The sequence below is a fragment of the Lampetra fluviatilis genome, chromosome 71 (assembly GCF_964198595.1).
Source record: "Lampetra fluviatilis chromosome 71, kcLamFluv1.1, whole genome shotgun sequence".
NCBI lineage: Eukaryota > Metazoa > Chordata > Hyperoartia > Petromyzontiformes > Petromyzontidae > Lampetra > Lampetra fluviatilis.
This window is the reverse complement of record NC_136345.1, coordinates 5,737,533-5,755,032: the sequence shown is the minus strand read 5'-3', so window position 1 is coordinate 5,755,032 and position 17,500 is coordinate 5,737,533. Positions and strand designations below refer to the sequence as shown.

The following is a 17,500-nucleotide window of genomic DNA, read 5'->3' as shown; positions in this document are numbered from 1 at the left end:
CTCAGCTCCACGTCCTCCTGTACCACATCACTCCATCTCTTCTCTAGCCCGTGCCGCGCCCGTTTAGCCCCCTCGATCCGGCCGAACAAAAGCTGTTTAGGCATGCGGTGGCTGGGCATGCGGGCTACATGACCCAGCCAACGCAGCCTTGCCTGCCGGAGGAGCTCACTGATGGGACTTTGCCCAGATCTTTCAAGGACTTGTGAGCTCCTCACACAATCCAGCCTGGTCAAACCCAGGATGGATCGTAGGCAGGCCAGCCTAAATGTTTCCAACCGGCGAAGATGCTCCACTAGGGGGGTCCACGTTTCGCAAGCGTAGAGAAGGGAGGGAATGACCGTGGCCGAGAAGACCTGAAGCTTCGTGCGGAGCGACAGACCAGGTAGCTTCCACACAGCGTTACGCAACCGATGAAAAGATATTGCCGCTCGACTGATTCGGAGTGAGACCTCTGCTGATAAACTGGAGCTGGTCATGAGCACACTGCCCAGGTATGGGAAACTCTCTACTCTCTCCACAACTGCCCCATCACCGATTGGGAGTTGTGGGGGCGGAGTGCCCGATGGTACAAAATACCCAGGCAGGTGCTTAGTTTTGGTGGGGCTGATGGTAAGGCCCCACCTCTTAGTGGCACACTCCAGCCTCAGCAGCAGCGTCTCCAACTCCTCTTCTGAATGAGCAGCTATTACCAAATCATCGGCATACATAACGTGGTTGACCAATAGGGAGCCATCCCTTGATCGCACCCGGGCGTCGATCAGCCTCCCATTATATCTGTACCAAATGGTAATTCCCCCGGTACAGCTATTGAAGGCTTCACGAACTACGCAGTCGAAATAGATGTTAAATAATGTGGGAGCCAGAGGACATCCCTGTCGCACCCCAAGGTGTACAGGGAAAGGCTCCGACTCCCGGCCACGTAGTTTTACCCGGGCCCGCTCACCATCATGAAGGTCCTTAATGATCGTGAGCAGAGGGTCAGGGACTCCGAAAGCACGAAGAACAACCCAGAGCCCAGTCCTACTGATGGTATCATAGGCCTTGACCAGGTCAATAAAGCAGAGATGTAGGTCTTTTTGGAATTCCCTACACCTCTGCTGTAGCAGACGGACAGAAAATATGGCATCTGTGCAGGACCGCCCTTTCCTGAAACCACATTGGGGCTCCGCAAGCCTCTCCTCAGCATGCCTAGCAAGGCGATGTTGAATAATCCTTGCCAGGACCTTACCCGGCACACTGAGGAGTGAGATGCCCCTGTAGTTGTTACAGTCTGTGCGGTCCCCCTTCTTAAAGAGGGGGACCACCAGGGCATCCTTCCAGTCCTGCGGAACCCGTCCAGTGGTCCAGACTGTTGTTATGATGTCATATAGGGCAGTCTGTGCACAAACGCCACCCTCCCTCAGCATTTCGCCTGGGAGATCATCTCTGCCCGGTGCCTTCCCTGGTCTCAGACTCCGGATCGCCCTCAGTACTTCCTCAACAGCCGGTACCTCAGCCAGCCACTCACAGGGGGTGACCTCTTCCAATATTTGAGGCACCGCAGCCTCAGCAGGGTTATCCCCACTTTGTGCCATGATGTTTTCCTGGCTGAGAGATTTCCCCTCCCCCAGGACCTCACAGAAATGCTCAGCAAATCTGCAAACCTGTTCCTGGGGGTCGGAGATTGGATCACCGTTTTTTCCTCTAATGATGGTAATAGGTGTGGCGCTGCAGGTTACTTTTTTGATGGAGTTAGTCACACACACACACACAGTCACACACACACACACAGTCACACAGTCACACACACACACACAGTGACACACACACACAGTCACACACACACACACACAGTCACACACACACACAGTCACACACACACACAGTCACACACACAGTCACACACACACACAGTCACACACACACACAGTCACACACACACACAGTCACACACACACACAGTCACACACACACACACAGTCACACACACACACAGTCACACACACACACACAGTCACACACACACACACAGTCACACACACACACACAGTCACACACACACACACACACAGTCACACACACACACACAGTCACACACACACACAGTCACACACACACACACACAGTCACACAGTCACACACACACACACAGTCACACACACACACACACAGTCACACACACACACACAGTCACACACACACAGTCACACACACACACACAGTCACACACACACACAGTCACACACACACACACAGTCACACACACACACACACACAGACACACACACACAGTCACACACACACACACAGTCACACACACACACACACACAGTCGCACACACACAGTCACACACACACAGTCACACACACACACAGTCACACACACAGTCACACACACAGTCACACACACAGTCACACACACACACACAGACACACACACACAGTCACACACACACACAGTCACACACACACACACACAGTCACACACACACACACAGACACACACACACACAGTCACACACACACACACAGTCACACACACACACACACAGTCACACACAGACAGTCACACACACACACAGTTACACACACACACACAGTCACACACACACACACAGTCACACACACACACAGTCACACACACACACAGTGACACACACACACACAGTGACACACACAGTGACACACACACACAGTGACACACACACACACAGTCACACACAGTCACACACACACACACACAGTGACACACACACAGTGACACACACACACAGTCACACACACACACAGTCACACACACACACAGTCACACACACAGTCACACACACACACACAGTCACACACACACAGTCACACACACACACAGTCACACACATACACAGTCACACACACACACACAGTCACACACACACAGTGACACACACACACAGACACACACACACACACACAGTCACACACACACACACACACAGTGACACACACACAGTCACACACACACACACACACAGTCACACACACACACACAGACACACACAGTGACACACATAGTCACACACACAGTCAGTCACACACACACACAGTCACACACACAGACATACACACACACAGACATACACACACACAGTCACACACACGGTCAGTCACAGACACACACAGTCACACCGTCACATGCACACAGTCACACAGTCAGTCACACAGTCAGACGTACAGTCACACGGCGGCGGTGGTGCTGGTGGTGGTGGTTGTGGCAATGATGGTAATGGTTGTGGTGATGGTGATGGCGATGGTGGTGATGGTTGTGGCGATGATGGTGATGGTTGTGGCGATGGTGGTGACGGTTGTTGCGATGGTGGTGATGGTTGTGGCGATGATGGTGATGGTTGTGGTGATGGTGGTGGCGGTGGCGATGGTGGTGACGGTTGTGGCGATGGTGATGGTGGTGACGGTTGTGGCGATGATGGTGATGGTTGTGGTGATGGTGGTGACGGTGGCGATGGTGGTGATGGTTGTGGTGGTGTTGCTGGCGGTGGTGGCGGTGCTGGTGGTGGTGCTGGTGGTGGTGATGGTGGTGGCGATGGTGGTGGCGGCGGTGGTGTTGCTGGTGGCGGTGCTGGTGGTGGCGGCGGTGGTGGTGCTGGTGGTGCTGGTGGTGGTGGTGGCGGTGGCGATGTTGCTGGCGGTGGTGCTGGTGTTGCTGGTGGCGGTGGCGATGGTGGTGGTGCTGGCGGTGGTGTTGCTGGTGGTGGTGCTGGCGGTGGTGGCGATGGTGGTGGTGGCGGCGGTGGTGTTGCTGGTGGCGGTGCTGGTGGTGGTGCTGGTGGTGGCAATGGTGGTGGCGGCGGTGGTGGTGCTGGTGGTGTTGCTGGTGGTGGTGGTGGTGGCGGTGGCAATGGTGGTGGTGCTGGTGGTGGTGGTGGTGGCGGTGGCAATGGTGGCGGTGGTGGTGGCGGTGGTGCTGGTGGCGGTGGTGCTGGTGTTGCTGGTGGCGGTGGCGCTGGTGGCGGTGCTGGTGGTGGCGCTGGTGGTGGTGTTGGTGGTGGCGCTGGTGGTGGTGTTGGTGGTGGCGCTGGTGGCGGTGCTGGCGGTGGCGCTGGTGGCGGTGCTGGTGGTGGCGCTGGTGGTGTCCGTACCGAGCGATCTCACACTTGTTGACGTCCAGGCCGCGCTTGGGCATGAAGCCCATGCCCCTCTGCGGGTCTTTGCTGCTGAATACGCTCAGGAAGTGCACGTAGGGCGCCTCGTCCGTCACCTCGAAGTAGCGGATGCTGCTGTCACCCTGCACCACAACAACAACAACAACAACGACAATAACAACAATAACAACAACAATAACAACAATAACAACAATAACAACAACAACAACAACAACAACAACAACAACAACAACAACAATATCAACAATATCAACAACAATAACAACAACAACAACAACAACAACGATATCAACAATAACAACAACAACAATATCAACAACAACAACAACAATAACAACAACAATAACAACAACAACAACGATATCAACAACGATAGCAACAATAACGTACGGGGAGTGAGACGCGGGGAGAGAGACACGGGGAGAGAGACACGGGGGGAGAGACACGGGGGGAGAGACACGGGGAGAGAGACGCAGGGAGAGAGACGCGGGGAGAGAGACACGGGGAGAGAGACACGGGGAGAGAGACACGGGGAGAGAGACACGGGGGGAGAGACACGGGGGGAGAGACACGGGGGGAGAGACACGGGGAGAGAGACACGGGGAGAGAGACACGGGGAGAGAGACGCGGGGAGAGAGACACGGGGGGAGAGACACGGGGTGAGAGACACGGGGAGAGAGACACGGGGAGAGAGACACGGGGAGAGAGACACGGGGAGAGAGACACGGGGGGAGAGACACGGAGAGAGAGACACGGGGAGAGAGACACGGGGGGAGAGACACGGGGAGAGAGACACGGGGAGAGAGACGCGGGGAGAGAGACGCGGGGAGAGAGACGCGGGGAGAGAGACGCGGGGAGAGAGACGCGGGGAGAGAGACGCGGGGAGAGAGACGCGGGGAGAGAGACACGGGGAGAGAGACACGGGGAGAGAGACACTGGGGGAGAGACACGGGGAGAGAGACACGGGGAGAGAGACACGGGGAGAGAGACACGGGGGGAGAGACGCGGGGAGAGAGACACGAGGAGAGAGACACGGGGAGAGAGAGACACGGGAAGAGAGACACGGGGAGAGAGACACGGGGAGCGAGACACGGAGAGAGAGACACGGGGAGAGAGACACGGGGAGAGAGACACGGGGAGAAAGACACGGGGGGAGAGACACGGGGTGAGAGACACGGGGAGAGAGACACGGGGGGAAAGACACGGGGAGAGAGACACGGGGAGAGAGACGCGGGGAGAGAGACGCGGGGAGAGAGACACGGGGAGAGAGACACGGGGAGAGAGACACGGGGAGAGAGACACGGGGAGAGAGACACGGAGAGAGAGACACGGGGGGAGAGACACGGGGAGAGAGACACGGGGAGAGAGACACGGGGAGAGAGACACGGGGAGAGAGACGCACGGGGAGACACACGGGGAGAGAGACACGGGGAGAGAGACACGGGGAGAGAGACACGGGGAGAGAGACACAGAGAGAGAGACACGGGGAGAGAGACACGGGGAGAGAGACACGGGGAGAGAGACACGGGGAGAGAGACACGGGGAGAGAGACACGGGGAGAGAGACACGGAGAGAGAGACACGGGGAGAGAGACACGGGGAGAGAGACACGGGGGGAGAGACACGGGGAAAGAGACACGGGGAGAGAGACACGGGGAGAGAGACACGGGGAGAGAGACGCACGGGGAGACACACGGGGAGAGAGACACGGGGAGAGAGACACGGGGAGAGAGACACGGGGAGAGAGACACGGAGAGAGAGACACGGGGAGAGAGACACGGGGAGAGAGACACGGGGAGAGAGACACGGGGAGAGAGACACGGGGAGAGAGACACGGGGAGAGAGACACGGAGAGAGAGACACGGGGAGAGAGACACGGGGAGAGAGACACGGGGGGAGAGACACGGGGAGAGAGACACGGGGAGAGAGACACGGGGAGAGAGACCACGCTGGCGAGTAGGTGGTGAGTGTGTGGTGAGTGTGTGGTGAGTGTGTGGTGAGTGTGTGGTGAGTGTGTGGTGAGTGAGTGGTGAGTAGGAGGTGAGTAGTTGGTGAGTGTGTGGTGAGTGTGTGGTGAGTGTGTGGTGAGTGTGTGGTGAGTGTGTGGTGAGTGAGTGGTGAGTGTGTGGTGAGTGTGTGGTGAGTGAGTGTTGAGTGTGTGGTGAGTGTGTGGTGAGTGTGTGGTGAGTGAGTGTTGAGTGTGTGTTGAGTGTGTGGTGAGTGTGTGGTGAGTGAGTGAGTGGTGAGTGTGTGGTGAGTGTGTGGTGAGTGTGTGGTGAGTGTGTGGTGAGTGAGTGGTGAGTGTGTGGTGAGTGTGTGGTGAGTGAGTGTGTGGTGAGTGTGTGGTGAGTGTGTGGTGAGTGTGTGGTGAGTGTGTGGTGAGTGTGTGGTGAGTGAGTGGTGAGTGTGTGGTGAGTGTGTGATGAGTGAGTGTGTGGTGAGTGAGTGGTGAGTGTGTGGTGAGTGAGTGAGTGTGTGGTGAGTGTGTGGTGAGTGAGTGAGTGGTGAGTGAGTGAGTGGTGAGTGACACTCACCTTCCCACACAGGTACACCACGCTGGTGTCTGTGTGGTGAGTGTGTGGTGAGTGAGTGAGTGGGTGAGTGAGTGGTGAGTGAGTGAGTGGTGAGTGTGTGGTGAGTGTGTGGTGAGTGAGTGAGTGGTGAGTGAGTGTGTGGTGAGTGTGTGGTGAGTGAGTGGTGAGTGGTGAGTGAGTGAGTGGTGAGTGAGTGGTGAGTGGTGGGTGAGTGAGTGGTGAGTGAGTGGTGAGTGAGTGGTGAGTGTGTGGTGAGTGAGTGGTGAGTAGCGGTGGTGAGTGAGTGGTGAGTGAGTGAGTGGTGAGTGAGTGGTGAGTGAGTGAGTGGTGAGTGAGTGTGTGGTGAGTGTGTGGTGAGTGTGTGGTGAGTGAGTGTGTGGTGAGTGTGTGGTGAGTGTGTGGTGAGTGTGTGGTGAGTGAGTGGTGAGTGTGTGGTGAGTGAGTGGTGAGTGTGTGGTGAGTGTGTGGTGAGTGTGTGGTGAGTGAGTGGTGAGTGTGTGGTGAGTGTGTGGTGAGTGAGTGGTGAGTGTGTGGTGAGTGTGTGGTGAGTGTGTGGTGAGTGAGTGGTGAGTGTGTGGTGAGTGTGTGGTGAGTGTGTGGTGAGTGAGTGTTGAGTGTGTGGTGAGTGTGTGGTGAGTGTGTGGTGAGTGAGTGTTGAGTGTGTGTTTAGTGTGTGGTGAGTGTGTGGTGAGTGAGTGTGTGGTGAGTGAGTGTGTGGTGAGTGTGTGGTGAGTGTGTGGTGAGTGAGTGGTGAGTGAGTGTGTGGTGAGTGTGTGGTGAGTGTGTGGTGAGTGTGTGGTGAGTGAGTGTGTGGTGAGTGTGTGGTGAGTGAGTGTGTGGTGAGTGTGTGGTGAGTGTGTGGTGAGTGAGTGGTGAGTGTGTGGTGAGTGTGTGGTGAGTGTGTGGTGAGTGAGTGAGTGGTGAGTGTGTGGTGAGTGTGTGGTGAGTGTGTGGTGAGTGTGTGGTGAGTGAGTGTGTGGTGAGTGTGTGGTGAGTGTGTGGTGAGTGTGTGGTGAGTGAGTGAGTGGTGAGTGTGTGGTGAGTGTGTGGTGAGTGTGTGGTGAGTGTGTGGTGAGTGAGTGAGTGGTGAGTGTGTGGTGAGTGTGTGGTGAGTGTGTGGTGAGTGTGTGGTGAGTGTGTGAGTGGTGAGTGTGTGGTGAGTGTGTGGTGAGTGTGTGGTGAGTGAGTGGTGAGTGTGTGGTGAGTGAGTGGTGAGTGTGTGGTGAGTGTGTGGTGAGTGAGTGGTGAGTGTGTGGTGAGTGTGTGGTGAGTGAGTGTGTGGTGAGTGACACTCACCTTCCCACACAGGTACACCACGCTGGTGTCTGTGTGGTGAGTGTGTGGTGAGTGAGTGGTGAGTGAGTGAGTGGGTGAGTGAGTGAGTGAGTGGTGAGTGAGTGAGTGGTGAGTAAGTGAGTGTGTGGTGAGTGAGTGAGTGGTGAGTGAGTGAGTGGTGAGTGACACTCACCTTCCCACACAGGTACACCACGCTGGTGTCTGTGTGGTGAGTGTGTGCTGAGTGTGTGGTGAGTGAGTGGTGAGTAGGAGGTGAGTAGTTGGTGAGTGTGTGGTGAGTGTGTGGTGAGTGAGTGTTGAGTGTGTGGTGAGTGTGTGGTGAGTGAGTGTGTGGTGAGTGTGTGGTGAGTGTGTGGTGAGTGTGTGCTGAGTGTGTGGTGAGTGAGTGGTGAGTAGGAGGTGAGTAGTTGGTGAGTGTGTGGTGAGTGTGTGGTGAGTGTGTGGTGAGTGTGTGGTGAGTGAGTGTGTGGTGAGTGTGTGGTGAGTGTGTGGTGAGTGTGTGGTGAGTGAGTGTGTGGTGAGTGAGTGTGTGGTGAGTGTGTGGTGAGTGTGTGGTGAGTGTGTGGTGAGTGAGTGTGTGGTGAGTGAGTGTGTGGTGAGTGTGTGGTGAGTGAGTGAGTGGGTGAGTGAGTGAGTGTGTGGTGATTGTGTGGTGAGTGAGTGAGTGGGTGAGTGAGTGAGTGTGTGGTGAGTGAGTGAGTGGTGAGTGAGTGAGTGGTGAGTGACACTCACCTTCCCACACAGGTACACCACGCTGGTGTCTGTGTGGTGAGTGTGTGGTGAGTGAGTGGTGAGTGAGTGAGTGGGTGAGTGAGTGTGTGGTGAGTGTGTGGTGAGTGAGTGAGTGGTGAGTGAGTGAGTGGTGAGTGACACTCACCTTCCCACACAGGTACACCACGCTGGTGTCTGTGTGGTGAGTGTGTGGTGAGTGAGTGGTGAGTGAGTGAGTGGGTGAGTGAGTGAGTGTGTGGTGAGTGTGTGGTGAGTGAGTGAGTGGGTGAGTGAGTGAGTGTGTGGTGAGTGAGTGAGTGGTGAGTAAGTGAGTGTGTGGTGAGTGAGTGGTGAGTGAGTGAGTGGTGAGTGACACTCACCTTCCCACACAGGTACACCACGCTGGTGTCTGTGTGGTGAGTGTGTGGTGAGTGTGTGGTGAGTGAGTGAGTGGGTGAGTGAGTGAGTGTGTGGTGAGTGAGTGAGTGGTGAGTGAGTGAGTGAGTGGTGAGTGAGTGAGTGGTGAGTGACACTCACCTTCCCACACAGGTACACCACGCTGGTGTCTGTGTGGTGAGTGTGTGGTGAGTGTGTGGTGAGTGAGTGAGTGAGTGGGTGAGTGAGTGAGTGAGTGACACTCACCTTCCCACACAGGTACACCACGCTGGTGTCTGTGTGGTGAGTGTGTGCTGAGTGTGTGGTGAGTGAGTGGTGAGTGAGTGAGTGTGTGGTGAGTGAGTGAGTGGTGAGTAAGTGAGTGTGTGGTGAGTGACACTCACCTTCCCACACAGGTACACCACGCTGGTGTCTGTGTGGTGAGTGTGTGGTGAGTGAGTGGTGAGTGAGTGAGTGGGTGAGTGAGTGAGTGTGTGGTGAGTGAGTGAGTGGTGAGTGAGTGAGTGGGTGAGTGAGTGAGTGTGTGGTGAGTGAGTGAGTGGTGAGTGAGTGAGTGGTGAGTGACACTCACCTTCCCACACAGGTACACCACGCTGGTGTCTGCGTCGTAGAACGGCAGTAGAACTCCGTTGCTCGAGTCCATGTCCTGTTGGATCAGAGGCTCCTCCATATTCGCCTGGGGTCACGGGGTCACGGGGTCACACGCACGGGGTCACGGGGTCACACGCACGGGGTCACGGGGTCACACGCACGGGGTCACGGGGTCACACGCACGGGGTCACGGGGTCACACGCACGGGGTCACGGGGTCACACGCACGGGGTCACGGGGTCACACGCACGGGGTCACGGGGTCACACGCACGGGGTCATGGGGTCAGACGCACAGGGTCACGTGTACAGGGTAACGTGTGTGTGTGTCTGTGTGTCTGTGTGTGTGTCTGTGTGTGTCTGTGTGTGTGTGTGTACTGTGTGTGTGTGTCTGTGTGTGTGTGTCTGTGTGTGTGTGTCTGTGTGTCTGTGTGTGTGTCTGTGTGTGTCTGTGTGTGTGTGTGTACTGTGTGTGTGTGTCTGTGTGTGTGTGTCTGTGTGTGTGTGTCTGTGTGTCTGTGTGTGTGTCTGTGTGTGTCTGTGTGTGTGTGTGTACTGTGTGTGTGTGTCTGTGTGTCTGTGTGTCTGCGTGTGTGTCTGTGTGTATCTGCGTGTGTGTGTGTCTGTGTGTCTGTGTGTGTGTCTGTGTGTGTCTGTGTGTGTGTGTGTGTCTGTGTGTGTGTGTACGTGTGTGTGTGTGTGTACGTGTGTGTGTGTTTCTGTGTGTGTCTGTGTGTGTGTCTGCGTGTGTGTCTGTGTGTATCTGTGTGTGTGTGTCTGTGTGTATCTGCGTGTGTGTGTGTGTGTATCTGCGTGTGTGTGTGTCTGTGTGAGTGTGTGTGTCTGTGTGTGTGTGTGTGTGTGGTGTGTGTGTGCGTGTATCTGCGTGTGTGTGTGTCTGTGTGAGTGTGTGTGTCTGTGTGTGTGTGTGTGAGTGTGTGTGTGGTGTGTGTGTGTGTGTATCTGCGTGTGTGTGTGTCTGTGTGAGTGTGCGTGTGTGTGTGTGTGTGTGTGTCTGTGTGTGTGTCTGTGTGTGTGAGTGTGTGTGTGTGTGTCTGCCACTCGGGACAGAGTCATCTTGTTGGGTGACTTCAATGCCCGAGTTGGTCATGATGCTGGCACCTGGTCTGGAGTGATTGGAAGGCATGGGCCAGATCAGCTCAATAACAACGGTAGGAGGCTGCTAGATTTCTGTGCAGCCCATGGGCTTGTAATTACCAACACGCTCTTCCGGCATCGGCGCATCCACACAACATCATGGATGCATGCCGGGTCCAAGCAAGAACATCTGCTGGACTACGTAGTGACGGACCAGCGGATGCGAGCCCATGTCCTTGACACCAGGACCTACCGTGGAGCTGATCTGCCCTCTGACCATCGACTAGTCATCTGTAAGATGCGCCTGCCATTCTTCCACTCCGGTGGTGGGTGTACACCCAGGATCCCATTCCAACCAAAAGTGGCCTGGTCTAAGTTAGCTGATGAAAGTTGCAAGCGAGAATTTCATCATCGCTTGCAGCTGGGGTTGGCATCGTCCCCCACTCCACCTGATGTCGAGGGTAAATGGGCGAGGTTTAAGACTGTGACTCATGCAGCTGCAATGGCTGCTTTGGGTACGCGGTCCAGACCTCCCCGGGAACCCTGGCTGACGGAGGAGGTGTTCAGGTTAATTGAGAAAAAGCGACAGGCCCACTCTCATCGCCTACAGCATCCCACGTCAGAGAATGAGGAGGTTTACCGCAGCCTTCGCTCGGAGGTTCGGAGAGCCGTAAGGCGCTGTAAGGATGGGTGGTGGTCGCGGGTTGCTGAGGAGATGGAGTCTGCCTCAGTGGCCCGCGATCACAAATCACTATTTAACTCCATCAAAAAAGTAACCTGCAGCGCCACACCTATTACCATCATTAGAGGAAAAAACGGTGATCCAATCTCCGACCCCCAGGAACAGGTTTGCAGATTTGCTGAGCATTTCTGTGAGGTCCTGGGGGAGGGAAAATCTCTCAGCCAGGAAAACATCATGGCACAAAGTGGGGATAACCCTGCTGAGGCTGCGGTGCCTCAAATATTGGAAGAGGTCACCCCCTGTGAGTGGCTGGCTGAGGTACCGGCTGTTGAGGAAGTACTGAGGGCGATCCGGAGTCTGAGACCAGGGAAGGCACCGGGCAGAGATGATCTCCCAGGCGAAATGCTGAGGGAGGGTGGCGTTTGTGCACAGACTGCCCTATATGACATCATAACAACAGTCTGGACCACTGGACGGGTTCCGCAGGACTGGAAGGATGCCCTGGTGGTCCCCCTCTTTAAGAAGGGGGACCGCACAGACTGTAACAACTACAGGGGCATCTCACTCCTCAGTGTGCCGGGTAAGGTCCTGGCAAGGATTATTCAACATCGCCTTGCTAGGCATGCTGAGGAGAGGCTTGCGGAGCCCCAATGTGGTTTCAGGAAAGGGCGGTCCTGCACAGATGCCATATTTTCTGTCCGTCTGCTACAGCAGAGGTGTAGGGAATTCCAAAAAGACCTACATCTCTGCTTTATTGACCTGGTCAAGGCCTATGATACCATCAGTAGGACTGGGCTCTGGGTTGTTCTTCGTGCTTTCGGAGTCCCTGACCCTCTGCTCACGATCATTAAGGACCTTCATGATGGTGAGCGGGCCCGGGTAAAACTACGTGGCCGGGAGTCGGAGCCTTTCCCTGTACACCTTGGGGTGCGACAGGGATGTCCTCTGGCTCCCACATTATTTAACATCTATTTCGACTGCGTAGTTCGTGAAGCCTTCAATAGCTGTACCGGGGGAATTACCATTTGGTACAGATATAATGGGAGGCTGATCGACGCCCGGGTGCGATCAAGGGATGGCTCCCTATTGGTCAACCACGTTATGTATGCCGATGATTTGGTAATAGCTGCTCATTCAGAAGAGGAGTTGGAGACGCTGCTGCTGAGGCTGGAGTGTGCCACTAAGAGGTGGGGCCTTACCATCAGCCCCACCAAAACTAAGCACCTGCCTGGGTATTTTGTACCATCGGGCACTCCGCCCCCACAACTCCCAATCGGTGATGGGGCAGTTGTGGAGAGAGTAGAGAGTTTCCCATACCTGGGCAGTGTGCTCATGACCAGCTCCAGTTTATCAGCAGAGGTCTCACTCCGAATCAGTCGAGCGGCAATATCTTTTCATCGGTTGCGTAACGCTGTGTGGAAGCTACCTGGTCTGTCGCTCCGCACGAAGCTTCAGGTCTTCTCGGCCACGGTCATTCCCTCCCTTCTCTACGCTTGCGAAACGTGGACCCCCCTAGTAGAGCATCTTCGCCGGTTGGAAACATTTAGGCTGGCCTGCCTACGATCCATCCTGGGTTTGACCAGGCTGGATTGTGTGAGGAGCTCACAAGTCCTTGAAAGATCTGGGCAAAGTCCCATCAGTGAGCTCCTCCGGCAGGCAAGGCTGCGTTGGCTGGGTCATGTAGCCCGCATGCCCAGCCACCGCATGCCTAAACAGCTTTTGTTCGGCCGGATCGAGGGGGCTAAACGGGCGCGGCACGGGCTAGAGAAGAGATGGAGTGATGTGGTACAGGAGGACGTGGAGCTGAGTGGACTTGCCGATGACTGGTACCAGCGGTGTCAAGATCGGCCTCAGTGGAGGAGGCTCGTGAAGGACGCTACTGGGCAGTTGGAGGCAGTCGCCCTCCAACAACAACGGAGGGCGGAGGAGCGACGCTCACAACAACGAGCGGAGCGCCGGGTGGCTAAAGCACAGCAAGTTGGCACAGTAGGGGGCACAGGTGGTGCATCAGCCAGTCATCTCGGTCATCTCGGTCAGTCGACCCGTGGCACCTGGGCCTGCCCCGTGACCTCCTGCCAGCGGGCGTTCGACACTTCACGTGGCCTCAAGGTGCACATGGCCTGGCACAAGCGTCGTGGTGACGTCACCGCCACTTAGTGGCGAATGGCGGTTGTTGTTGTGTCTGCGTGTGTGTGTGTGAGTGTGTGCGTGTGTGTCTGTGTGCGTGTGTGTGTCTGTGTGTGTGTCTGTGTGTGTGTCTGTGTGTGTGTGTGAGTGTGTGTGGTGCGTGCGTACCGGGTCCCACAGCGCCAGCTGCCTCTCGCTCATGCGGCTGAAACCGGTGGTGAAGATCTTGCCGTCCGCCATGAAGACGGCTCGCATGGGACGGGCGCCATCGTGCGCCTTGTCCTTCTCCTGCGCGCGCAGTCACCACGGCAACCGCACGGCGGAGTCACCACGGCGACGGCACGGTCGCGGTCGCCACGGCGACGGCACGGCGGGGATCGCCAAGCGAGGAGTGGCTGAGCGAGCGGGTGGGTGAGTGGGTGGGTGAGTGGGTGGGTGAGTGGGTGGGTGGGTGGGTGGGTGAGTGAGTGGGTGGGTGGGTGGGTGAGTGAGTGAGTGGGTGGGTGGGTGGGTGGGTGAGTGGGTGGGTGAGTGGGTGAGTGGGTGGGTGGGTGGGTGGGTGGGTGAGTGGGTGGGTGGGTGGGTGAGTGAGTGAGTGAGTGGGTGAGTGGGTGGGTGGGTGAGTGGGTGGGTGGGTGAGTGGGTGAGTGGGTGGGTGGGTGGGTGGGTGGGTGAGTGAGTGAGTGGGTGAGTGGGTGAGTGGGTGGGTGAGTGGGTGAGTGAGTGAGTGAGTGGGTGAGTGGGTGGGTGGGTGAGTGGGTGGGTGGGTGAGTGGGTGAGTGGGTGGGTGGGTGGGTGGGTGAGTGGGTGGGTGGGTGGGTGGGTGGGTGGGTGAGTGGGTGAGTGAGTGAGTGAGTGGGTGAGTGGGTGGGTGGGTGAGTGGGTGGGTGGGTGAGTGGGTGGGTGGGTGGGTGAGTGGGTGGGTGGGTGGGTGGGTGGGTGAGTGAGTGGGTGGGTGGGTGGGTGAGTGAGTGACTGGGTGGGTGGGTGGGTGAGTGAGTGACTGGGTGGGTGGGTGGGTGAGTGAGTGACTGGGTGGGTGGGTGGGTGAGTGGGTGGGTGGGTGGGTGAGTGGGTGGGTGGGTGGGTGGGTGGGTGGGTGAGTGACTGGGTGGGTGGGTGGGTGAGTGAGTGACTGGGTGGGTGGGTGGGTGAGTGGGTGGGTGGGTGGGTGGGTGAGTGAGTGAGTGAGTGACTGGGTGGGTGGGTGGGTGAGTGAGTGAGTGAGTGACTGGGTGGGTGGGTGGGTGAGTGAGTGACTGGGTGGGTGGGTGAGTGGGTGGGCGAGTGGGCGAGTGGGTGAGTGAGTGGGTGAGCGAGCGAGCGAGTGAGTGAGTTAGCGGGTGAGTGAGTGAGTGAGTGGGTGAGCGAGTGAGCGGGTGAGCGAGTGGGTGAGCGGGCGACGACCGAGCGAGCGAGTGAGCGAGTGAGTGAGTGAGCGGGCGAGCGAGTGAGTGACCGAGCGGGCGACTGAGCGAGCGGGCGAGCGAGCGAGCGGGTGAGCGGGCGAGCGAGCGAGTGGGCGACTGAGAGGGTGACTCCTCACCATGACGATGTCACCCTTGCGAGGGTCGATGACTCTCAGCTTCTTGTCTTTGCGAGTGAGTGAGTGACCGAGCGGGCGAGCGAGCGATCGAGCGGGCGAGCGACCGAGTGGGCGACTGAGCGAGCGAGCGAGTGGGCGACTGAGAGGGTGACTCCTCACCATGACGATGTCACCCTTGCGAGGGTCGATGACTCTCAGCTTCTTGTCTTTGCAGGCCGTGCAGATGCGGCTGCCATCGCGGTTCCAGCTGACGCTGTAGATGAGGTCGGGGTGCAGGTCAAGGGTCACCAGGGCTTGCTCCGTGCCAACGTTCCACACGATGACCAGGTTGTCGCAGCCTGCACCGCACACACAGACACACACACACACACAGACACACACACACACACAGTTACACACACACGCACACACACACACACACAGTTACACACACACACAGTCACACACACACACACAGTCACACACACACACACAGTCACACACACACACACAGTGACACACGCACACACACAGTGACACACGCACACACACACACACACACAGTTACACACACACACAGTGACACACACACACACACACAGTCACACACACACACACACAGTTACACACACACACAGTTACACACACACACACAGTTATACACACAGTTACACACACACACAGTTACACACAGTCAGTCACAGCCTGCACCGCACACACAGACACACACACACACAGACACACACAGACACACACACACACAGTCAGTCACAGCCTGCACCGCACACACAGTTACACACACACACAGTTACACACACACAGACACACACACACAGTCAGTCACAGCCTGCACCGCACACACAGACACACACACACAGTTACACACAGACACACACACACACAGTTACACACACACACACAGTTACACACAGTCAGTCACAGCCTGCACCGCACACACAGACACACACACACAGTCAGTCACAGCCTGCACCGCACACACACACACACACACAGTTACACACACACAGTTATACACACACACACAGTCACACACACAGTTACAGTCACACACACACACACAGTTACACACACAGTTACACACACACACACACAGTTACACACACACACACACACAGTTACACACACACAGTCAGTCACACACACACACACAGTTACACACAGACACGGTCACACACACAGACACAGTTACACACACAGACACAGTCACACAGTCACACACACACAAAGTTACACACACACAGTCACACACAGACACACACAGTCACACACACAGACACACACACACACAGTTACACACAGTCAGTCACACACACACACAGTTACACACACACACACAGTTACACACAGACACACAGTTACACACAGACACGGTCACACACACAGACACAGTTACACACACAGACACAGTCACACAGTCACACACACACAAAGTTACACACACACAGTCACACACAGACACACAGTCACACACACAGACACACACACACACAGTCACACACAGTCAGTCACAGCCTGCACCGCACACACAGACACACGCACACAGTCACACACAGACACACACAGTCACACACACAGACACACACACACACAGTTACACACAGTCAGTCACAGCCTGCACCGCACACACAGACACACACACACACACACAGTCACACACAGTCACACACACACACAGTCACACACAGACACACACACACACAGTTACACACAGTCAGTTACACACAGTCACACACACAGACACAGTCACACAGTCACACACACATAGATACACACAGTCACAGCCTGCACCGCACACACAGACACACACAAACACACAGTTACACACAGTCAGTTACACACACAGTCACAGCCTGCACCGCACACACAGACACACAGACACACACACACACAGTTACACACACACACAGTCACACACACACACAGTCAGTCAGTCACACACACAGTTACACACAGTCAGTCACAGCCTGCACCGCACACACAGACACACACACACACACAGTCACACACGCAGTCAGTCACACACACAGTTACACACACACAGTCACAGACTGCACCGCACACACAGACACACACACACAGTTACACACAGTCAGTTACACACACACAGTCACAGCCTGCACCGCACACACAGACACACACACACAGTCACACAGTTACACACAGTCACACACACACAGTCACACACACACACAGTCACACACATACAGTCACAGCCTGCACCGCACACACAGACACACACACACACACACAGTCACACACACAGTCAGTCACACACACAGTCACACACACACAGTCACAGCCTGCACCGCATACACAGACACACACAGACACACACACACAGTTACACAGTCAGTTACACACACACAGTTACACACACACAGTCACAGCCT

The 17,500-nt window shown here is 56.2% G+C and overlaps 1 protein-coding gene across 1 annotated transcript in view; it reads right to left on the bottom strand.

Moving 5' to 3' along the window:
• LOC144952994 (coronin-1C-like) overlaps positions 1 to 17,500 on the bottom strand; it is a gene marked incomplete at its 3' end in the record, with an annotated part of 90,884 nt that overhangs the window by 11,682 nt on the left and 61,702 nt on the right. Inside the window, exons 5-8 of the mRNA XM_078883477.1 lie at positions 15,270 to 15,448; positions 13,733 to 13,852; positions 9,641 to 9,745; positions 4,110 to 4,255 (exon numbers count right to left, since the gene is read on the bottom strand). Of these exons, the coding sequence (XP_078739603.1) occupies positions 4,110 to 4,255; positions 9,641 to 9,745; positions 13,733 to 13,852; positions 15,270 to 15,448 (550 nt within the window). The remainder of the gene's footprint in view (positions 1 to 4,109; positions 4,256 to 9,640; positions 9,746 to 13,732; positions 13,853 to 15,269; positions 15,449 to 17,500) is intronic.